The sequence below is a fragment of the Schistocerca serialis genome, chromosome 4 (assembly GCF_023864345.2).
Source record: "Schistocerca serialis cubense isolate TAMUIC-IGC-003099 chromosome 4, iqSchSeri2.2, whole genome shotgun sequence".
Taxonomy (NCBI): domain Eukaryota; kingdom Metazoa; phylum Arthropoda; class Insecta; order Orthoptera; family Acrididae; genus Schistocerca; species Schistocerca serialis.
In genome coordinates, this window is record NC_064641.1 from 874,026,157 (window position 1) to 874,051,865 (window position 25,709).

Sequence of the window (25,709 nt, forward strand, 5' to 3'; positions counted from 1 at the left end):
GACTTCCATTCATCTTAGAATTCTGACCGCTGCCAAAATAAATATTGTAGATTCATAGTAACAAAGTACAGCATGTAAGTACTTCTTTTTCATCAAATATTTGAGCAGAGGTAAAACAAGGCTCTCTATAAATTACACAATGAATTTTTGTCTGAATTTTCATAGCCAAATTAAGAGTGGGAAATGGACAAATAGGTCACGAAATTGACCAGCATGAGGTCCAGTTGTGCAAAAAACATGTAATTGCTTAAAATAATCAAGGTAATAAATACAACGTATTTCATTCTTTCTGAATAAAATCTGAAAATAAAAGAAAAATAAAAGGGACATTCAAATTTTTTGAGAGTTGTCTAAAAATAGGAAATAAAATAGATTAGAGGAACATTAAATGCACATTTGAACGATGCTCAAAATTACGTACAGTAAATGAGGTGTCAATTGACAATTTAAAGTTTAACATTTAACTCTGACTTTTAAAAAGCACTGGAGGATGTCTGTCTGGTGGTCTTCATAATCTACCAAACAGATATGCCATAGTACTCTTTAAAATTCTAAGGTTCTAAGTTAAACACTGAACTTAAAATTCTCAATTGGCACGTCATCTGCTATACATGATTTTCAGCACTGTTCAAAGGTGTATAAAATGTTTCTTTACACTTTTTTATTTCTTACTTTTACACAAATCATTTCACAAACACATTCAACTGTTTTCAGCTACACTTTTTAATAAAGTTCTTGCTATTAAATAGGGCACAGTTAACAAAAACATGACAGATGGGAAAAAAGTAAGTAAACTGTTTATTATTGCAAAAGTAATCATCACAACTGTTAAAACATTTATCCCATTGTGAGACAAGACAGTCAACAGCTTTATGCAAAAATATTTGCTGTTGCCTACGGAACCATGATGATGCCCAGGCTTGCACCTCAGCGGCTACAAATGTCTTTTTTTAGGTCTCCAAAAATATGGAAACCGCATGGGGAGAGATCAGTGGTGTATGGAGGAAGTGTAAGGGCTTCTCAGCAAAACTTTTGCAGTGTACTGAAACAATCTTGCCAACATGTGGGTAGGCATTATCTTGCAACAAAATGATGCTCTCTGTCAACATTGCTTAGCAATGGATTTGATGGTACGCTTCAATTTTCACAGTGTGTCCACATACTGCTGTGCATTAATTGTAGTGCCATGTTCCAGAAATTTTGTGAGCAACAGGCTGACAAGCAGCATCACTCTGTTGCAGGATAATGCCCACCTACATGTTGTCGAGGTTGTTTTGATTATGCTTCAGAAGTTCACTGGTAAGCCCTCACACATCCTCCATACAGTCCCAATCTTTCCATATTTTTGGAGCCCTGAAGAAAGACATTTGTAGCCATCAATTTGATTCCAATGAAATGGTGCACATCTAGATACAACCATGGTTCCATAGACAACCACAAACATTTTCCCTTGAAGGCATTGAATGTCTTGTTTTGACTGGACTGCCCCTTACACCTCTGCATTAAAATATTTGTTAAGAAAATAAACTTTTATTTAGACAGATGGGTAAGGCTGCCTAATGCTTACCTTCATGAGAGACAACTTCCATTATTGCCAACAGAAACACACACAAAAAAATCAGTGCCATAAAGATTTTTTTTTCTTCAGCAAGGGGAGACTGGATTAGGGAGAAGGATGGAGGAGAGGACAGGTGTCTTAAAATTCAAACTTAGAGGGATCCACCTTGTATGAGGAGAAAGGAATGCAAATATCTTCCAGAAGCTAGTAGTATCATTATATCTTGTATGTATTTCTGTCATCAGCACTGGGAATTGAGCCTCTTGAAGGTAAGTACCAGAAAGTCCATGTGTTTCTTTGTAAATTTAAGAATTTTCTGAATTGACTTTTCCATTAAGTACAATGTAACATACAAAGTCTGTGAGGTTCTTACCTATACGCTGTGAAGAATTATCCATGGGGCAGTTAGCTATCTGTGGCCAATCACATAGTTGAGTGCGCGAGTCGTAATGTAAGCCTTCTGGGCAGATGTAAGTATGCTTCATGCCCCATTCACAACGGTGATATATTTGGCAACTGGCCGAGTCTCGCACATAACCACGGCCTGAACAGTTGTACTGGCTACTGTCAACACTCACAGGGACTCCAGCAATAGGTGGTGTGACAAGCGTGGGTTCCTGCGACGTCTGCTGTTGATCACTCTGTGGTGTTGTCTCTGTCATCAGAAATGGTCTGTGATAAAATGAATACAAAACTGAGGAATTCTGACTACAATGCAAATCATGTGAGAGATGTCCAGAAAGTAAGTACCACTTTGGAAATAACTTATAAAAACGTTTTCTTAAACCAAAATTTATTTTTAGAGGAAAAAGCTTATCTTAAACTATTGTCCTACAAAGTCGCTACCATTGTTCAGAAAGCTGTAGCAGCAGGAAATCAGCTTTTCCGTGGCCTCTTCATTGAAAGATGTCACCAGTGAAGACAGCCACTACTGAACACTGTTTTTTGTATCATTATTACTGTCAAAGCGCCTTCCTCCAAAATCACATATCAAGTTCAAGAACAGGTGATGGTCAGACATTGCAAAATTGGGGCTGTATGGCAAGGAGTGCTCAGTCAGGGAATTGTGTTGCTTCATGACAACACATGTCCCCATTCTGCTGATGTCACTCAAAACCTTCCTCAGCAATCTGGTTGGGAGTGGTTCAGTCACCCACCTTATAGCGTGATCTTGCACATTTTGACTACAACTTGTTCTTGAACCTGAAGTGTGATTTTTGAGGAAGGAACTTTTGACAGTAGTGATGATACAAAAAAGGGTGTTCAGCAGTGGCAGTCTTCACTGGCGTCATCTTTCTATGAAGAGGGCATAGAAAATGTGATTTCCCACAAAGTCAAAATGACATATAAACAATGGTGGCAACTATATAGAAAAATAGTGTAGGATATGCTCTTTCTTGTAAAAATAAAGTTTGATTTGGAAAAATGTTTTCATGAGTTTTTTCAAAATGGTACTTACTTGCCAGACATGCCTGGTAGTTTCCAGCTGCTTAAAGACTGCTCTGATAAGACCATTACACAGAAAGGGAAATGAATACAAACCAGAAAGTTACAGTCCCATATCTCTCTTACTACTCATATCAAAGATTTTTGAATAGGCGTATACACAGAGACTCATTGTTTTTCTGATGAAATTTGAATTAATCAACATGAACCACTCTGACTTCCAGAAAGATAAATGCACGATAGCTGCATTCATAGATCTCATCAAGAATACGTTAATCAAGTTACAAATGGTTCTGAGCACTATGGAACTTCAACATCTGAGGTCATCAGTCCCCTAGAACTTAGAACTACTTAAACCTAACTAACCTAAGGACATCACACACATCCATGCCCGAGGCAGGATTCGAACCTGCGACCGTAGCGATCGCACGGTTCCAGACTGAAACTCCTAGAACCGCTCAGCCACACCGGCCGGCTAATCAAGTTACACTGTAGACATAAATGTATAGGAGTATTTGACTCTGTAGACTACAAAACATGAGTAGAAATATTAGGGGCACATGGTGTAAGAAGGAATGTAAGAGACTGCATCCCATCATACCGAAGAACGGAAACTGATGTACAGAAATTGCAAACAAAACACAAGAGAAAATATGATCTGGACCAAAATTCTACAATTCTCTGTTCCACAGGCATCCACTGTTGGCTCATTGCTTTTCATTCTATACATAAATCACACTCCATACATTATTTAATTATGAGAACATATGTCACAGTTTAATTCCATTATGTACGCAAGCCAATCTGAATACCCGCCAAATGGCTCCAGTGAGGCCACTGTGTGTTGCTGGAGTAGTGTCGACCTCAGCCGCAACTGCCGAGAGGATGCTTCTTGGCTGTTTCCACAATGCTGCCTTCCAAAGTGGCCTCAGTTCCTGTCTACAGCCAATGAGCTATGACTGGAGAAAGTTTCCTACAAGTGCTGATCCAGCAAGAGATGGGACCCACCCACAGATCCTCCAGCCAGCAGACAATATCAACCATGGCCGGATCTGTTTTATTCAAGTATATGAGATATTTGGATCACTAGAAAGTGTATCATGCAAAGCTGTATGAAGTTAAAGGTGCTTTTGTGTAATTAAACAAGGTGAACATGTTCACTACAAATGCTTGTTATTAATTATTAACTGACATTAAGAGACTTTGTGATATTTTCTGTGGTCCACTGACTGGCCCTGACTGTTTTTCTATAATGATTATCATTTACCACTTTGTTCTTCTTCTTGTTATTGTGTATTTTACTAGGCCCCCACATTTAAACTAATGTTCTACCACACTTCATGTTGGCTGATTTGAAGTTCATTTGTTGTAACTGCTAGCTCAAAATTCAAACTATATGGGAGTATTTGTAAGTGCTGACATTTTTAAAGGAATGTATATGCTTGAGCATTTCTTCTAACCCTGTGCATGTTGTTTAACCTTCTTAAAGAAGATTCATTAAGTTGTCAACCAACTGTGTAACCGAACGAAAGTGCTGGCAGGTCGATAGACACACAAACTCTCTGCCCAAACTCTTTGTCTTTAAATATGTCTGCTTGTGTCTGTATATTTGTGGATGGATATGTGTGTGTGTGCGAGTGTATACCCATCCTTTTTTCCCTCTAAGGTAAGTCTTTCCGCTCTCGGGATTGGAATGACTCCTTACCCTCTCCCTTAAAACCCACTTCCTTTTGTCTTTCCCTCTCCTTCCCTCTTTCCTGACGAAGCAACCGTTTGTTGCGAAAGCTAGAATTTTGTGTGTATGTTTGTGTTTGTTTGTGTGTCTATCGACCTGCCAGCGCTTTCGTTCGGTAAGTCACATCATCTTTGTCTTTAGATACATTTTTCCCACGTGGAATGTTTCCCTCTATTATATATATAGTTTCCTCTTTGTCTTTAAATATGTCTGCTTGCGTCTGTATATGTGTGGATGGATATGTGTGTGTGTGCGAGTGTATACCCGTCCTTTCTTCCCCCTAAGGTAAGTCTTTCCGCTCCCGGGATTGGAATGACTCCTTACCCTCTCCCTTAAAACCCACATCCTTTCGTCTTTCCCTCTCCTTCCCTCTTTCCTGATGAGGCAACAGTTTGTTGCGAAAGCTTGAATTTTGTGTGTATGTTTGTGTTTGTTTGTGTGTCTATCGACCTGCCAGCGCTTTTGTTCGGTAAGTCACCTCATCTTTGTTTTTATATATAATTTTTCCCACGTGGAATGTTTCCTTCCATTATATATATATATATATATATATATATATATATATATATATATATATATATATATATATATATATATATATATATATATATATATATATATATATATATATATATATATATGGGGTTATTATAGACTGTGATAATAAAACTGTGATCAGGAATTCCCCTCTTGATTAGGTTTTGGTTTTAGATGTATGTTTTGTGCAGATAAATAAAAAAAAAAATGTTATTTTTGTCATGTTGTCGCACACGTCTCTCAAACCTGTCTCCACCACTTCCAGTACTGTCGTCACATTATAGTCATTTATGCAGACAACACAACTCTACTGGTCAAGGATAAAGACACAGAAAATCTACAAATAAAAGCCAACTTAGAAGTAAATAGTACAATCCAAAGATTTACTGAATTAAATTTGCATAACAACATTACTAAACCACTTTGCCTAAATTTCAAACTAAAAAACCAGTACAATGAAGATATCAAGATGTAAGTGCATAGGAGAAAACTCCAAATACACAAAATTCCTTGGAATAATAATTGTTGAAAATGTAAATTGAGATAAGCACATAGGCAAAAAACTCAGCTGACATCCACATGTGCTGCATAGACTCAGATATCTAAAGTACAAAAATATTATGAAAATTATATACTATGCAATAACCTATTCAACATCAACTTATAGCAATAAGAACGATAGTCAGTCTTAAATGTAAAACATCATGTAGGACAGCATTTAAAGCCCTTAAGATACTACCACCATCCAGCATACATCTACGTGAACTCTTACGCTGGACAAAATTTAACTATGCTCTCGATACTCTAGGTAATAAGAGAGCACAACACAAGGAAATGGAACCTCTCCTATGTGCCCATATGAGACAGCATGAAATACAAATCAGCACCATTTCATGCAGGTACAAAAGCCCTAGAAAAACTACATTCATACTTAAGAGAGAAACTATAAAAATATTTTCAAAAAATTTCTCAAAACTTTCTTGGTATAATTGTTACTACAGCGTAAATGATTTATGTGCACTACAGTTTAAGACAAATTACAGTGCAGTTACTGTAACAAAATGTCATGTAACTTACTTGTACAAGTACATATAGCACAAATGATGGAAACAAAATTATGATTTAATGTGTAATAGGATTAGAATATTATTGTACAAAATATAATTGGCTAAATACTAGTTAGTGAACAACGTATACTACTCAGTGTGTGCAATAAAATTTGCCTAGGGTACAATACATAAATAAATAACTAAAGTATGGGGAATGGAAGTACTCACCGCATAAAAACTGAATTGAGGAGAAAATAGGCATATATTAGTGCAGAAGCAATAATGGGTACAAAGAGGTGAGGAGAAAAGGGATGGAGAGAAAAGATGTGGAATGCACACATAGGCAACATGAGCAGCAGTTCTCATAGGTGCAAATTGTGGTACTGGCAGATTTAACACAAGCTGCCAGGAGAGTAAAAAGGGAGGGAAAGGAGGGTTAAACAAAGAGGAAAATATTGTATACTGTGAAAAAGGGCTCATGAATCACTTTAACTGCAATCATCACACAGCTTTCAATGTCAGCAGAATCATAAATCAGCTGTTCACCAATATAATTGGTGAATGCCAAGCAGTGTACAAGGGTAAGTTTGACCACACAGAAGGATATGACTGATTTCAACAATTACTTCATGACCAATGGCACTGGGATACCTTCCCATTTCCCAGTATCTCTGAAATTCACAGGTGGAAACTGGCCAGCGAACAAAGTTTACTGTCTCATAACCCTTCTGATTTTATAGTTTTCACTGGTCATAGAGATTCATCTGGCTCTACCAGCTTTTAGCCCTCTGCTGCTGTTATTATTCATATCTATCGCTGTACATTACTTTCCTCTTCAGTCTCAGCCTGCAGTTATCACTATACTTCTTGGCGCACTTGTCTCTTTCTGGGCCATAAAAGCTCTTTGACGTAGTTTTCAAAGCAGTTTCTGTCAATCCCATGCCCACTCCCTCGCTCCATCCCTGCCTTCCCATATGCGACATACCATAACCTGGGATTCTACCTGGGAGAACCATTCCTCTTTGTGTATATCCTTACTTCATACTTGCTGTCCTTCCCCCCTGTTGTAACCCCACCAGATATATCAATGGCTGATGCCATACTATAGATATGCCTCATTATACATACATCCAGCAGTGCCACTGTAAGCAGTGAACAGACAGCATCTCGAGCCATTTGGTCACATGGGCCCATCAGCTAGCCAATTTAAGGCCAAGCTGCCACAGCTCACACTTGCTTCTATTTAGAAGGTAATGTATTCCTCTCCAAAGCTGACTGAAGTACTGACAATGGTTCTGCACTTCAAATGGTTAGTCTTCGGACTTTTTTTGTTACAACTAGGTCTGCTTGAGACTAGAATACAGTTATGTTCCACATATCCTTGGTGGTTTCTACCACTGTGATTTAAACTGTGTAAATTCCAATTGTTTTCATTTGCAGTCATGAGAAATTGACAGGATCAGTAGCTTGTACAATCTGTGCATAATTTATTCTGTGTTGCAGTGTATTCAGCAACTGCTGGTAAATTACTATTGTGCTCTAAATTGGAGACTACAAACCCTCCTGCATCCTATGCCTCCACAGTCATGCTATAATACTAGAGGATGGGGACAATGGAAGAGGATAAAATATCACAGTTTAAAGGGCCAGTGTCCAACTGCATGAATGTCTTTTCTGACAGGGAATGCAAATTTTCTTAATTTTGTCTTTATGATGTAGTGAGATATTGTAACCAAAATACTGTTAAAGTAAGCCCATATGTAGATTTATTTTATGTAAATTCATGTTGTGTTTGTCAATGGGTACTAGTTATTATATCACAATAATTAAAGGTTCTCACCCAAGAGTCCCTTCTTCACTACTGAAAGAAGAGGCCATTTTTGTCCATATGCTCCCTCAAAATCGTCTAAGTCAAGTGCCCACACCATGGCTCCACCGAGAAGATTTTTCTTGATATACATGACCTGAAAAGAAAATGTATTTTTCATAAACATAGTATCATATGACATAGTACTTTCTACAGAAATAGATAAATTGTTGCATGTTTTAATAACAGTAAAATTAGTAACTTGTTTGTGCAAAGGGAGAAAACTATGATCTTGAAAAATCTTGTGGGAAACTATCATTACACTATAAAAACTATAACTTACATTTCAAGACAGCAATCACTTAGTATAACAATATATCTGAACTATTAGTGAAATTCTGTAATCCAAGATTCCTTTTTGAAGTACCACAAGCAAATATATTTGAAGAAAAATTGACAGGTTCAGAAATAATATGTACCAAGATAATGAATTATTTAATAATATGAAATGCCAGAGATATTTTAATTTCAGATGATGGCTTAAAATTGCCTGACAAGAGGCTCACCTTACGAAAATTTCACTATCCAAGACTAAGAACAAAAGGAATAAAAATGGATATGTAGATAGACATAAATCAAATATATGCTAATTAAAGTAAATAGAAATCCAGGTGAGGTAGACATGAGACAAACAGGATGAAGCAAGCACAGTCTACATCTACCCACTTCTCCTTACACCTGATACAGTTTTCTTAATTTTTTTATCTTCTGTAACACAAAAAGGCATTTTATGTTGTCATGTGACACACATGTGTAAGGACCTATAGAAAAGTTTTCTGACTGATGTATGTCAGATAACGCACAATTTTAACCAAGCCTCATGTTTATTCATCTACTATTTATCAGCAAACACTTTAAGGTGATTTAAGAAAGCATACTAAATGAAATATTCTTGTGACCATGAGTGACAAATGAAGAAATGATCTTATCTTAATAGTAATACTATGAAATTACTTGAAAGTAGTGTGTAGAACTTACCTTAGTGGCAACACTACGCTGGTCCTCATAGCCAATCCACTGGTTGCCTTTAACCATGTAGGGGCTGCCTACATCATCAGTTGCCTTCATCCAGTGGCCTTCCTCAAGCAGTTGCAATATTTCAAAGTATGCCAAGAAACCTTTCTCCTGGGTAAAGGGTCCTTCTTTTCCTAGGCCCTTCACAGGGGCTCCTGGAGAATTTTTAGCTTCATCTTGCAAGGTGAATGAATGTCCATGGAATGGAATGCCAACAACCAGTTGGTCACGTCGGGCTCCCTTCCTAAGCCAGTATCGAACTGCATAATCCTGTAGACATAATGTAACAAATGAATATTTTGGAAGAGTTTGGGGTGGATGATACATCAAGAAAGCTGATCAAGCAAACTCTCACTAACACAGTATCAAAAATAAAATTTATTGGTGAGATATCAGTACCCTTTACAATCAAAATGGGCGTAAGACATGGAGATGGACTATCCCCACTCCTTTTCAACTGCGTCTTGGAATAGATCATTCGAGAGTGGAGAAAGTTGTTAGCCCAAGAGGAAACAAATGAAGAGCGGTTCAGACTTGTTTCTAAGAACAAGGGGTGCACATTGACTGCTTGGCCTTTGTGGATGACCTGGCCATTTTTGCTAACAACATAACATCAGCAGCCAACAAGATCAATAGGTTGTCAGAAATTGCTGAAAAAGTTGGATTCCAGATTTCTATTCAAAAGACAAAATATATTATGTACATCTGTGATGGACCTGAATGGATGATCACCAATCTGGGAAAAATTGGACGAGTTAAGAATTTCAGGTATCTCAGTGAAGTCATCCAGGAGAATGGATGAGAAGAAGAAGCAATTAATGTCAGAATGAGGAAGTTAGACCACACATACCAACTGATAAAGAATACCTATAGCAAAAAGCCTCTGAGTATAGGGGCCAAGTTCCGACATTATAATACAGTTGTAAAACCTGAGGGCTTGTATGCGTCCAAAACTTTGACCATGAATAGAGAAGGTCAGGCTGAGCAGCTGGAAAATCCAGAGCATAGAATATTAAGGAAAATCCTAGATATTAGATGGGTTGATGGACAATGGCAAATGAGAGCAAATGAGGACTTGTACAGCAAGACAGAACCTATTGCACCATCCATTAAGAAGAGACGATTGTTATTTTACAGTCATCTCATGAGGATGGATTGTGACCGACTAACAAAAAGAATATGGAGTTTCATCCAACCTAAGAAAACAAGGTCAAGATGGTTTGAAGAATGTGAAAACGATCTTAGGCAGACTGTTATCTCGGAGAGAGAAATTTCTGACAGGAACAAATTTAGAAGATTGGTGAACAACTACCAAGGTTTTAAAATAGCATCAACATCCAAAAGATGGAGATGACCATTATCTAAAGAGCATAAACAGGCACTCCTTGGTGGGCTCAGAAGATACTGGCAGGAAGTCAAAGCTGGAACAAGAACCAGACCTAGACACTAAAATGAAATTGGTTGTTACCACATGGTCCATAGAAGCTCAACTTGATATTATAAAAAACTGATGTAAAGAAATTACATAATGAAAGTTTAAAAACTAAATGTAAACATTGTGTATAGCTGCATAAAGAATGATAGTTACTTAATTGGTTGGTGTTTTTATGACTGAGTGTGAAATGAGAGCAAAATATAATGATCATATTTTAAGTATAATATGTTGCTGAAGGTGCAGTGAGCTAAATTGCTGCTGAAATATTTGATTCCTCTACTCATGGTGGTACCTAAAACAACTGGATGCAGTTTTTTTATGATCTCCATATATATTATAAAAACTGATGTATGTATGTATGTTCCACATCTCCTAAATCACTGACCCAATTTCAATCAAACTTGGTACACACATCCGTCACTGTCAGTCAACAATCACTGTTGGAGTAATGACCACCTACATATCACAGGAGATATGACATCACAAACAATGAGATGTGTGAAAAAGAGCCACATCATGCATGACATTTAAATTTATTACTTGTATGGTACTAACTCTATTTTCAATAAATTTCGCAGGTAGTATCCACATATGCCACTAAATGCACCTCCAAATGTGTGACACCACACATAGTTCAGGAGGTATGAGATCATAAACACTGAGATGCATGAATACCTGGGCAACACTGAGTTTGTCAGCTGGTTTATGATAAACAAACACAGCCTGTTATACCTATAAAGATGAGTCAGTGTTGTCAGCTTCAGTTATGCTGCTTAAGCTTTAAGTAAATATATACTAGCTGTTCAAGCCATCTGTTATTACCAATAGGACCTTAGCAATTCTAATAAAATGCTCTTGGTATAAAACAGGCAAAATTAATTTCTGCATTTAAAGTGGTAATAAACTACAGTGAGGAATAGGTGACCCGTTGATTTGTTTCACACTTTAAGTTGCAATGCTATTCAAACAAAGTGTTCGCATGAATTATAGTAATTGCCCAGGGACTGATGGGAGCAGTGGAGGTGGAGTGGTGGGGGTAGGTAAGATTAGCTAAAAGTTTAAGTTCTACAAGACCTAGTTAAAGTAACAGATTTTCTTTTCTGTAACGGTGTGTTTTGTTGTTTATGCTCTTTATCTTGAATGGTGAATTTATTATGATCACTCTTCTTGATGTTAGATAAACACAACAAATCAAATCATGATAAATTATTGAAAAAAATCAGGTTCCCTCATGAAACAAGGGCAATGTTCACCAATATGAAGATCACTGAATTTTTCCAGATTTTTCAGCCACATTTACTGTAAGTAATGATTCCCCTTGCAACTTCTCAAAGTAATCTGCACCATTCTCTATGTTTTGGTGGCATTCCTCAGGACTGGGAGTTTAAATATATCACAATTTGGACAAAAGAGCTTCACCTGGACTTTTAAATACTTGTTCCTGCTAGTTTTACCTGGCTTCTGAAAACATGCAGTATCCACATATAGCAAGGCCTGTAGAATAGAGATGCAGAAGACCAACTGTCTCATATGGGGCTCATCTCTGGGAATGACTCACAAGCAGACTAACATTTAGTTTTTGTATGGCCATTCTTCTGACTGATGGTCTGTGGGGCTTCAACTGTTCACTTGCATAATAAATGAAACACCTACATCCAGCATTCTGATGACCTTTCTATTACATTGCAACCAGGTTTGGTGACTCAGTACATCATCTTCAGGCCATATCTGCTTCTGTGGGGCTGAACTCGAATCATTTACACAATCCCATTAGTGATAACCATAGTTGCAGACACAACATCGCTGTTATAGTATTCTACAAAAGCCAATTCATAGATGTTGGCCATTGATGGGATCATGTATATGACTGAAGTTGACCCCCTCAGGTCAGTTAAGGCCTGAAGATGGTTTACTGAGCCACCAAAACTTGTTGCAATACAATAAAATAGCATTACAACAACAGCTGCACATGTTTCAGTTTAGTACGTTTTGCATTGTACTGACATATGTTCGCATACCATGTTTAGCAGTGACAATGTATTGTAAGCAGTGGCAGGAGCATTTGATCATAATAATATGAGGGTGGTTTGAAAAGTTCTCAGAACGGAATATAAAAAAAAGTACTTACATGTCTGAAACTTTTTTATTTTTTAATGTAGTTTCCTTGTAAATTAATGCAGTTGGTCCAACAATGTTCCAGTGCCTTGATCCCCTCTCGAAAATGAGTTTCCTCTGAGCCTGCAAAATGTAGTTTCCTTGTAGACTAATGCACTTGGTCTAACGATGTTCCAGTGCCTTGATTCCATCTTGAAAATTAGTTTCCTCCAGGCCTGCAAAATAGTTGTCAACTCCGGCTATCAATTCTTCGTTTAAAGTGAACCTTTGTCCACCAAGAAAAATTTTCAATTTTGGGAAGAGGTGGAAGTCTGATGGAGCCATATCAGGTGAATAAGGCAAGTGTGGCAACAATTCATACCTTTGTTTGTGTAATTTTGATATGGCGATGGCACATGTGTGTGGGCGTGCATTGTCTTGACAGAAGATGACTTTCTTCCTTGCTAAACCTGACCTTTTTTCACGTATCTTTTGTTGCAATTTGTTCAGGAGGTTAGCATAGTATTCTCCAGTAATTTTTTGACCAGTGGGGAGATAATGAACAAGCAGAATCCCCTTCGCATCCCAGAACCCTTATACCATGACCTTTCCCGCTGAAGGAATTGTCTTTGCTTTCTTTGGTGGCAGAGAATCAGCATGTTTCCACTGCTTTGACTGTTGTTTTGTCTCTGGGGTATAGTATTGCAACCAAGTTTCATCTGTAATCACAAACCAGTGCAAAAAATCTTGTCTGTTTTTCCTAAAATGGGCCAAACATTGTTCCAATAGGTCCATTATCATGCGTTTTTGATCCAGCATCAAGAGTTGCGGACCCATCTTGCAGATAATTTTTTCATTTATAATTCTTCTCTTAAAATGTGATATACCATTTCAGACGGCATCTGGCAAGCGTGAGCAATTTCACGCAATTTCAGTCAGCGATCCTCCATGACCATTTTGTGCACTTTTGCAATGATTTCTGGAGTAATGACACATTTTGGCCGACCACTGCTTAGATCATCATCTGAACTCTCCTGACCAAATTTAAATTCATTTGTCCACTTGGCAACAGCTGAATATGAAGGAGCAGAGTCCCCCAGTGTATTCTGGAAATCAGCATGAATGAGCCTTCATACTTTTCTTTACAAAGTACTTAATCACCTCTCGAATCGATTTTTTCCATCTTCACAAATCACTATGTGGGAACAACAACAGTGTCACATCACCAGCACAGCTTTCTTCCAACAGCACTGAAGTGGCACGTGTTTACAGGCAATGGTCCAATGAATATCACATGGACAACTCATTGCGCTAGCGCTGACATCTCATGCAGTTCCGATAACTTTTCAAACCACTCTCATACAGCATTCCTCATCTATCAACCCTTGTCTCCTGCTGTATTGCTGTGAGATTACGAAGCAACCACCTAGACTAACTGCAGTCTGTTTAAAATTACTTGATAGTTGACATTTGTCACTTGTTGCTATGTTGGCCGCTGGCTACTGCTCAGTTACAGATAACAAACAAACATGGCATGTCAATTCACAAGTGCTGTCAATACATAACACAGATCAGTGTTGGAAGTGGCAGCTGCAAGGTATGTCGGAAATACGAGATGCTCTGTCAACAGCTGATTTTAAGTGACCAATGATTTAACAGCAGTAGGAGACACATTTTGTAGCCCTGACTTTAAACTCATGTCCTAAGCTAACCACAACCTTGGGACATGTAACGTATCTGAGACAGCAGTGGTCAACAATTTGCGGCAAAAATAAAATCATGATCCCCCCTTCATGGTTATTAAAGCTAACATCTACCGGCAATTTCAGTTTGAGCACTTTCAGCAAACTGTAATTTCTCATTACACTGTTTACATGAAACTACCCTCACATTAGCAATACGAACTGCAATGTTACCAACGGATGGGCAGTCCATGTTGCCACATTGTTGCAGATTACAGATGACACAGGGACATTCCAGAACAAAACAGAATGACAGGAAGAAAAATAAGAGCAAATAACAACATCAATATGATGATGAAAATACGTTAATTGAATAAATATGATAATCAAACTCTTTTGATTAGATTTATAAATAAAAGAATTCCACGCCATTTGACATTCTGCATGGCAACTAGTTTCTTTGGGGATATCTGAAGGATAACATCTATAAGAACAATTCTTACACAATTGACCAACACAACACTGAAGACAAAACAGCCTGCATAAGTGTAGCACCCATCCAAAAAGTAGCAGCCAACACAAAGAATTGTTCACGATAAAGGATGACAGCCAAAAACAGTTGCAGGATAAAATTTTATTAAAATTTCTTGACCAAGGTTTCGGTACATATAAATATACCTTCATCAGAAGTAAAAAATCTGAAATTACATCATGTAATGGAGATTAATAAAACAATTATGCCAAAGGCGTCATCAATAATTGAGACATCTTCTCCATTAGTACAACATGACTAAGGCACAGCGCCAAAGCGAACAGTTTAGCACCATTACTTCACTTATGAACTTCCAGTTTTATTAATCTCCATTACATGATGTAATTTCAGATTTTTTACTTCTGATGAAGGTATATTTATATGTACCAAAACCTTGGTCAAGAAATTTTAATAAAATTTTATCCTGCAACTGTTTTTGGCTGTCATCCTTTATCGTGAAGAATTTCAACAGTTGCTGTTGCAGCCATGTTTAAAATTTTGACAAAGAATTGTGTTGAGGAATGTGTTGCAGCACATAGAGGGTGTTTCCAGCATCTATTATGAGCAAATATATATTGTGAGTGTATACATTATAAGTACATTAATAAAGGTTTGAATGTAGGGTTGCATAACTTCTGGCTCACACTGTACAAGAAATTATTATTTTGGATGAATTTCTGTGGGCGTCCATGCTAAATCTAGAAATCTACATCTACATGTGTACTCTACAAACCACCAAGATGTGTGAGGCAGAGGGTCCCCATCCATTGTCCCAATTATTAGAGTTTCTTCCCTCTTTCCATTTACAAATGTTGTGGGGAGACGATTGTTTCAATGCCTTCCTGTGCAGTATTTATTCTAATCTTATCCTCGTGATCCCTACTGGCTGTTGTTGTTGTTGTTGTTGTTGTTGCAGTTCATTCCTAGACACATCATTTAAAGCCAGTACTTGAAATTTTGTTATAGGGTTTTTCGGGATAGTTTATTCCTATCTTCAAGATTCTTCCAGTTGAGTTCCTTCAGTATCTCTGTATGACTCAAACAAACCTGTGACCATTTGTGCTGTCCTTCTCTGTATGCATTCAATATCCCCTGTTAGTCTTATTTAGTATGTGTCCCACATACTTGAGCAATATTCTGGGAGCAGTTACGCAAGTGACTGCACTTCCTCAGTATTCTACTAATAAATCAGCATCTAAAACCTGCTTTACCCATGACTAAGCCTATGAGATCATTCCATTTCATATCCCTACAAAGTGATGCACCAAAGTATTTGTACCAACAGGCTGATTCCAACAGTGACTTACTGATACTTGTCATAGGATACTACATATTTTTTCTTTTTGTGAAGTGCACAATTTTACAATTCTGAACATTTAAACAAGTTGCGAATCTTTTCACCATGCTGAAATTTTATCAAGATCCAACTGAATATTTATACAGCGTCTTTCAGACAGCACTTCATTATAGATAACTGCATGATCTGCAAATAGTCTTCGGTTACTATTAATATTGTCTGCAACATCATTAATTACAACATGAACATCATGGGTCTCAACACACTGCCCTGGGGCACACCTGAAGTTACTTCTACATCTGACGATGACTCTCCTCTGTGTCCTTCCTATCAAAAATTCCTCAGTACAGTCACAAATTTCACTCGATACCTCATTTCAATGTACTTTTGACGATAAGTGTAGGTGGGGTACTGAGTCGAATGCTTCTCAGAAATTGAAAAATACTGCATCTACTTGACTGCCTTGATCCAAAGCTTTCAGTATGTCACGTGAGAAAAATGTGAGATGGGTTTCACACAATCAGTGTTTCCAGAATCCGTGCTGTTTCGCATGAAGGACGTCATTCTGTTCGAGATACCTTGTTATGTCTAAGCTCAGAATATGTTATAAGATTCTACAATAAACTGATGTCAAGGATACTGGGCGGTACTTTTGTGGAAGACTTCCACTACCCTTCCTGTAGACGGATGTGACCTGTGCTTTTTCCAAAAACTGGACACAGTTTTTTGTTCATGGGATCTACGACAGATTATACCGGGTGACAATTATTGAACTATATATGAAAGACATAAATTAGTTACAAACTACGGCGTGCACACACTTTATTCAACACGTAAATGTCACTACAGATATTCAATATGCCTACAGTCAATGGTGATGATGTGGCGCACACGGATAGCGAAATTTTGCATGACTTGCTGAAGTGTCGGAATAATGACGTTGTCAGTGACCTCCTGAATGGGTGTTTTCAGCTCACCAATGATTATGGGGGTCATTGCTGTACATTTTGCGTTTAATATAGCCCCCCAAAAAAAGAGTCGCTTGTGCTCAGATCTGGAAAATATGGTGGCCAATAGAGGCCCATGCCAGTGGCCTCTGGGTACCCTAGAGCCAGAATGCGATCCCCAAAGTGTTCCTCCAAGACATCACTCTCCTGATTCGATGGGGTCGATCTCCGTCTTGCACGAACCACATCTTGTCGAAATCAGGATCACTTTGGATTATGGGGATGAAATTATATTCCAAAACCTTCACATACCATTCGGTAGTCAGCATGCAGTTCAGGAATATCGCACCAATTCTAGAATGAAATTTCCACTCTGCAGCAGAGTGTGCGCTGATATGAAACTTCCTGGGAGATTAAGACTGTGTGCTGGGCCGAGACTTGAGCTCGGGACCTTTGCCTTTTGCAGGCAAGTGCTCTACCAACTAACCTACCCAAGCACGACTCACACCCCGTCCTCACAGCTTTAATTCCGCCAGTACCTCTCCTCCTACCTTCCAAACTTCACAGAAGCCCTCGTGCGCACCTTGCAGAACTAGCACTCCCAGAAGAAAGGATATTGCGGAGACATGGCTTAGCCACAGCCTGGGGGTTGTTTCTATAGTGAAATTTCCACTCTACTGCGGAGTGTGAGCTATTATGAAACTTCATGGCAGAGTAAAACTGTGTGCTGGACCGAGACTCGAACTCGGGACATTTGCCTTTCACGGGCAAGTGCTCTACCAACTGAGCTACCCAAGCACGACTCACGCCCCGTCCTCACAGCTTTAATTCCGCCAGTACCTCTCCTCCTACCTTCCAAACTTCACAGAAGCCCTCCTGCGAACCTTGCAGAACTAGCACTCCTGGAAGAAAGGATGTTGCGGAGACATGGCTTAGCCAAAGCCTGGGGGTTGTTTCTAGAATGAAATTTCCACTCTACAGCGGAGTGTGCGCTGATATGAAACTTCGTGGCAGATTAAAACTGTGTGCCGGACCGAGACTCGAACTCGGGACCTTTGCCTTTTGCGGGCAAGTGCTCTACCAACTGAGCTACCCAAGCACGACTCACGCCCCGTCCTCACCGCTTTAATTCCGCCAGTACCTCGCCTTCTACCTGCCAGGAAGTTTCATATCAGTGCACACTCTGCTGTAGAGTGAAAGCCATTTCTCCGCAATATCCTTTCTTCCGGGAGTGCTAATTCTGCAAGGTTCGCAGGAGGGCTCCTGTGAAGTTTGGAAGGTAGGAGGCGAGGTACTGGCGGAATTAAAGCTGTGAGGACGAGGCGTGAGTCGTGCTTGGGTAGCTCAGTTGGTAGAGCACTTGCCTGCGAAAGGCAAAGGTCCCGAGTTCGAGTCTCAGTCCGGCACACAGTTTTAATCTGCCACGAAGTTTCATCGCACCAATTATTGCGTAACTGGACATTGCACACCACACAGTCACCTGTCGAGGGTGAAGAGACTTCTCGATCGCAAAACGCGGAATCTCAGTCCCCCAAATGATCTAATTTTGTTTGTTGACAAACCCATCGAAACAAGAGTAGGCTTCATCACTAAACCGAACCATACAATTCCCATCGCACCCGGTGGTCAATTGTGCAGTTTGAACGTCCTAACGCGATCCGTTCGGAAGTTATGACGATTTTATTTCATATAGTTCTTCGACTTTAACGATTTCAGCTGCTTCTCAACACCACTGACAGTAATACTTATTTCAAGATTTTGAACATGGCTGCAACAGCAACTGTTGAAATTCTTCACGATAAAGGGTGACAGCCAAAAACAGTTGCAGGATAAAAATTTATTAAAATTCTTGACCAAAGTTTCGGTACATATAAATATACCTTCATCAGAAGTAAAAAATCTAAAATTACATCATGCAATGGAGATTAACAAAACAATTGTGCCATGATGAAGGTATATTTATATGTACCGAAACTTTGGTCAAGAATTTTAATAAATTTTTATCCTGCAACTGTTTTTGGCTGTCATCCTGTATCGTGAATACTTATTTCATTACGCAACACTATCAGGTTCGGCTGTCAGCTAAGGTACGAGCGGGTACTCACGACGTTGTAGAAGACGGCGAGGCCGTAGTCGTGCCTGCGCTGCGTGAGCGGCGCGTGGTGGTCGGCGGCCGCGTCCTGCTCGGTCAGCAGGTCGAACGCCATGAGGTTGACGAAGTGGAGGCGGCGCGCCAGCCGCGCCACGTCGTAGCCGTCCTCGACGCGGAAGCGCGACGGCGACACGGACGCGCTCAGCACGCTGCCGCGCGGCGCGAACGCCTCCGCCAGCTCCTCCACCAGCAGCGAGAAGTGCTCCTTCTCGCGCGCAGACCCGCCCATGTCCGCCGCGCCTGCACGGAAACAGCGTCGCTTGTGAACCGGTGGCAGCACGCTCGTGCACAGGTCAAATACACTGAAGCGCCGAAGACACTGGTATAGGCAAGCGTATTCACATACAGAGATACGTAAACAGGCAGAACACGGCGTTGCGGTCGTCAACGCCTGTTGTTGTTGTGGTTTTCAGTCCTGAGACTGGTTTGATGCAGCTCTCCATGCTACTCTATCCTGTGCACCTTCTTCATCTCCCAGTACCTACTGCAACCTACATCCTTCTGAATCTGTTTTATGTATTCATCTCTTGGTCTCCCTCTACGATTTTTACCCTCCACGCTGCCCTCCAGTGCTAAATTTGTGATCCCTTGATGCCTCAGAACATGTCCTACCAACCGATCCCTTCTTCTAGTCAAGTTGTGCCACAAACTTCTCTTCTCCCCAATCCTATTCAACACCTCCTCATTAGTTATGTCATCTACCCATCTAATCTTCAGCATTCTTCTGTAGCATTACATATCGAAAGCTTCTATTCTCTTCTTATCTAAACTATTTATCGTCCATGTTTCACTTCCATACATGGCTACACTCCATACAAATACTTTCAGAAACGACTTCCTCACACTTAAATCTATACCCGATGTTAACAAATTTCTCTTCCTCAGAAACGCTTACCTTGCCATTGCCAGTCTACATTTTACATATTCTCTACTTCGACCATCATCAGTTATTTTGCTCCCCAAATAGCAAAACTCCTTTACTACTGTAAGTGCCTCCTTTCCTAATCTAATTCCCTGAGCATCACCCGACTTAATTCGACTACATTCCATTATCCTCGTTTTGCTTTTGTTGATGTTCATCTTATATCCTCCTTTCAAAACACTGTCCATTCCGTTCAACTGCTCTTCCAAGTCCTTTGCTGTCTCTGATAGAATTACAATGTCATCGGCGAACCTCAAAGTTTTTATTTCTTCTCCATGGATTTTAATACCTACTCCGAATTTTTCTTTTGTTTCCTTCACTGCTTGCTCAATATACAGATTGAATAACATCGGGGATAGGCTACAACCCTGTCTCACTCCCTTCCCAACCACTGCTTCCCTTTCATGACCCTCAACTCTTATAACTGCCATTTGGTTTCTATACAAATTGTAAATAGCCTTTCTCTCCCTATATTTTAGCCCTGCCACCTTCAAAATTTGAAAGAGAGTATTCCAGTCAACATTCTCAAAAGCTTTCTCTAAGTCTACAAATGCTAGAAACATAGGTTTGCCTTTCCTTAATCTAGCTTCTAAGATAAGCCGTAGGGTCAGTATTGCCTCAGGTGTTCCAATATTTGTACGGAATCCAAACTGATCTTCCCCAAGGTCGGCTTCTACCAGTTTTTCCATTCGTCTGTAAAGAATTCGCGTTAGTATTTTGCAGCCGTGACTTATTAAACTGATAGCTCGGTAATTTTCACATCTGTCAACACCTGCTTTCTTTGGGACGTCAACGCCTATATAAGACGAAAAGCGTCTGGCTCAGTTGTTAGACCAGTTACTGCTGCTACGAGGGTCACTCCAAAAGAAATGCACACTATTTTTTTAAATCCATCATTTATTCTACATGTTTGAAAGTTTTACAGTGTGTAGATACATCCTTTAGGAACAATATTTCCATTTCTCCACATAATTTCCATCCCTCTCAACTGCCTTATGCCATCTTGGAACCAGCGCCTGTATACCTGCACGGTAAAATTCTGGACCAACCTGTTGGAGCCACTGTTTGGCAGCGTGCGCAAAGGAGTCATCATCTTCAAACCTTGCTCCACGAAGAGATGATAGTCACACGGAGCCAGGTCAGGACTGTAAGGCGGATGTTTCAGTGTCGTCCATCAGAGTTTTGTGATCGCTTCCATGGTTTTTTGACTGACATGTGGCCGTGCATTGTCGTGCAACAGCAAAACATCCACTTTTGTCGAACTTGAAGTTTCTTCAGTGTCGTCACATATGCATCAGAATTTATGGTGGTTCCACTTGGCATGATGTCCACGAGCAAGAGTCCTTCGGAATCGGTAAACACCGTAGCCATAACTTTTACAGCAGAAGGTGTGGTTTTGATTTTTTTTCTCGGCTGAATTTGCATCATGCCACTCCATTGATTGCCTCTTCGTCTCTGGTGAAAAATGATGGAGCCATGTTTAATCACCTGTCACAATTCTTCCAATAAATTAAACTCCACCATTCTCCTACTGTTCCAAAAGTTCGCTGCATACCGTTTTTCTTGTTTCTTTTTGAGCCACTGTCAACATCCCAGGAACCCACCTGGCACAAACCTTTTTTAACGCCATACTTTCAGTATTCTGCAAACACTTCCTTCCCCTATCCCAACGTAGAGTGACAATTCGTTCACTGTGATGCGTCTGTCAGCAGTCACCAATTCGTTAACTCTCTACACATTGTCCGGAGTGTGTGCAGTACGAGGCCTGCCGCTGCGAGGACAATCCTCAATATTGCCGTGCCCGCTTTCATCATATAACCTGCTTGCCCACCGACTAACTACTGCGATCGACAGCAGCATCTCCATACACCTTTTTCAACCTCTTATTGATGTTTCCCACTGTCTCGTTTTTACAGCAGAGGAATTCTATGACAGCACGTTGCTTCTGACGAACGTCAAGTGTAGCAGCCATCTTGAAGACATGCTGTGACGGCGCCACTCACGGGAACAGGTTGAATTAAATTTGAAAACAAGCGGGAAGAATGTATCTACACACTGTAAAACTTACACACATGCAGAATGAAAACTGTATTTTTACAAAAATACTGTGCATTTCTTTTGGAGTGACCTTCGTACAATGGCAGGTTAGCAAGATTTGTGAGTTTGAACGTAGTGTTACAGTCGGCGCACGACCGATGGGACACAACATCTCCGAGGTAGCGATGAAGTGAAGATTTTCCCGTACGACCATTTCACGAGTGAACCGTGAATATCGGGAATCTGGTAAAACGCCAAATCTCGACATCGCTGCGGCCGGAAAAAGATCCTGCAAGAGCGGGACCAACGACGACTGAAGAGAGGCGCAACCCATCCGCAAACTGCTGCAGATTTCAATGGTGAGCCATCAACAAGTGTCAGCGTGCGAACATCGTCGATATGGGCTCTCGGAGCCGAAGGCCTGCTCATGACACCTTGTGTGGGCCTGTCGGTACCGACATTGGACTGTTGATGAATGGAAACATTTTGGCGTGTCCGACAAGCATCGTTTCAAATTATATCGACCGTATGGACATGTATGGGTATGGAGACAGCCTCATGGATCCATGGACCCTGGATCTCAGCACGGGACTGTTCAAACTATTGGAGGCTCTGTAATAGGCGTGTGCAGTTGGAGTGATGTGGGACCCCTGATACGTCTAGATACGACTCTGGCAGGTAACACGTACGTAAGCATCTTGTCTACTCACCTGCATCCATTTATGTCCATTGTGCATTCCGACGGGCGTGGGTAATTCCAGCAGGACAATGCAACATCCCACACGTCTAGAATTGGACACTATTCTGAGTTTAAACACTTCCGCTGGCCACCAAACTTCCCAGACATGAACATTATTTAGCGTATCTGGGATCCCTCGCAACGTGCTGTTCAGAAGAGATCTACACCCCCTCGCACTCTTACGGATTTATGGACAGCCCTGCAGGATTCATGGTGATAATTCCCTGCAGCCCTACTGCAAGTATTAGGCGAGTCCACGCCACATCGTGTTGCGGCACTTCTGCGTGCTCGCTGGGGCCCTATAGAATATCAGGCACGAGTACCAGTTTCTTTGTCTCCTCATGGATTTTCCTCTGTGTGATTACATTATCGCTACGAACAGGAAAATATCGCGAAAACGACAACGCGAAATTAGCAGTTTTTAGCGAAATCGACCATTGTCACAATATATCGCGTTATTCGCAATTTTGCCGAGCAAAAAAGTTACATTTGAGGATGGGAGTTTGATAATATTAATAATTGACAGTTAGCGAATGATAAAACTGCATTTTGACTTAACAACTTCCTCAAGGCTGAGTTTTGTGTATAATCTTAAAATACCGTCCTAAAATAACATTTCATTTCCTGCGAAACAAGCATTGATGTGACGACTACAATAGTGTCGTATCGGCATTTTTAGCCACTGTCAATTTTGGCAAAAAAACCTGGAATTTGGCAAAAAGTATTAAATTTTACAATCAATCGAATACGGCACAAAATACCGAATTTGGCAAAATAAATAACTGAATTTGGCAAAAAAACGCCAAATTTTGCAATAAATTACGCTGAATTACAACACCGAATTTGTCAAAAATAACGATTTCCACAACAATAACAATTAACCTGGCAAAAATATCAATTAATCTGCCAAAAGAAAAACCATGAATCTGGCAAAAAATATCAATGAACCTGGTAAAAAAAACTCAAGGAATCTGGAAAAAAATAGCAACGAATTGGGCGTAAAGATAACGCCGAATCCGGCAACAAATCTGGCCAAAGAAAACATCAAATCTGACAGCAAAATAAAGCGATTTTTTCAAACTGCCAAAGCTGCATGGGCGGCTGTAGAGGCAGCATAGCTGAATATTTTTGCAGAGCCTTCAAACGGCTTAAGGAGCCGGGCAGAAGGAGGTCCGACACCATTTTCGGAGGTATGCCATGACTTTTGTCACCTCAGTTTTGTTAATATCCACAAACACTAGAATGACCAGTCTGTAGCCAAAATGGCAAACTTACATCTTTTGTCGACTGCAGCTGCCTATTTCAATAACGTATCTTGCTTCTTGTATAAGCATTAGTAAATAATTCTTGTCCGATGTGGACGTATTAGAACACTACAATTGTTGGAATCAAAGGTAATTTATAATGAATTAGCTGCAACCAATTGCTTTTATATATATATATATATATAGGGTTAGTCACCTAACGTTACCGCTAGATATATTTCGTAAACCACATCAAATACTGACGAATCGATTCCACAGACCGAACGTGAGGAGAGGGGCTAGAGTAACTGGTTAATACAAACCATAAAAAAATGCACGGAAGTATGTTTTTTAACACAAACCTAGGTTTTTTAAAATGGAACCCCGTTAGTTTTGTTAGCACATCTGAACATATAAACAAATACGTAATCAGTGCCGTTTGTTGCATCGTAAAATGTTAATTACATTCAGAGATATTGTAACCTAAAGTTGACGCTTGAGTACCACTCCTCCGCTGGTCGATGGTGTGTATCGGAGAGCACCGAATTACGTAGGGATCCAAAGGGAACGGTGATGGACCTTAGGTACAAAAGAGACTGGAACAGCACATTACGTCCACATGCTAACACCTTTTTATTGGTCTTTTTCACTGACGCACATGTACATTACCATGAGGGGTGAGGTACACGTACACACGTGGTTTCCGTTTTCAATTACAGAGTGGAATAGAGTGTGTCCCGACATGTCAGGCCAAGAGATGTTCAATGTGGTGGCCATCATTTGCTGCACACAACTGCAATCTCTGGCGTAATTAATGTCGTACACGCCGCAGTACATCTGGTGTAATGTCGCCGCAGGCTGCCACAATACGTTGTTTCATATCCTCTGGGGTTGTAGGCACATCACGGTACACATTCTCCTTGACGTACCCCACAGAAAGAAGTCCAGAGGTGTAAGATCAGGAGAACGGGGTGGCCAATTTAGGCGTCCTCCACGTCCTATGAAACGCCCGTCGAACATCCTGTCAAGGGTCAGCCTAGTGTTAATTGCGGAATGTGCAGGTGCACCATCATGCTGATACCACATACGTCGACGCGTTTCCAGTGGGACATTTTCGAGCAACGTTGGCAGATCATTCTGTAGAAACGCGATGTATGTTGCAGCTGTTTGGGCCCCTGCAATGAAGTGAGGACCAATGAGGTGGTCGCCAATGATTCCGCACCATACATTTACAGTCCACGGTCGCTGTCGCTCTACCTGTCTGAGCCAGCGAGGATTGTCCACGGACCAGTAATGCATGTTCCGTAGATTCACTGCCCCGAGGTTTGTGAAACCCGCTTCATCGGTAAACAGGTAGAACTGCAACGCATTCTCTGTTAATGCCCATTGACAGAATTGCACTCGATGATTAAAGTCTTCACC

The 25,709-nt window shown here is 40.2% G+C and overlaps 1 protein-coding gene and 1 non-coding gene across 2 annotated transcripts in view; both read right to left on the reverse strand.

Annotated features, from left to right (window-relative positions):
• LOC126474821 (probable chitinase 10) overlaps positions 1-25,709 on the reverse strand; it is a 190,856-nt gene that overhangs the window by 153,429 nt on the left and 11,718 nt on the right. Inside the window, exons 4-8 of the mRNA XM_050102295.1 lie at positions 19,299-19,585; positions 9,171-9,476; positions 8,166-8,289; positions 5,932-5,936; positions 1,932-2,199 (exon numbers count right to left, since the gene is read on the reverse strand). Of these exons, the coding sequence (XP_049958252.1) occupies positions 1,932-2,199; positions 5,932-5,936; positions 8,166-8,289; positions 9,171-9,476; positions 19,299-19,585 (990 nt within the window). The remainder of the gene's footprint in view (positions 1-1,931; positions 2,200-5,931; positions 5,937-8,165; positions 8,290-9,170; positions 9,477-19,298; positions 19,586-25,709) is intronic.
• Positions 18,219-18,293, reverse strand: Trnal-caa (transfer RNA leucine (anticodon CAA)). The gene has a single exon. It is a non-coding gene; the product is annotated as a tRNA-Leu (tRNA).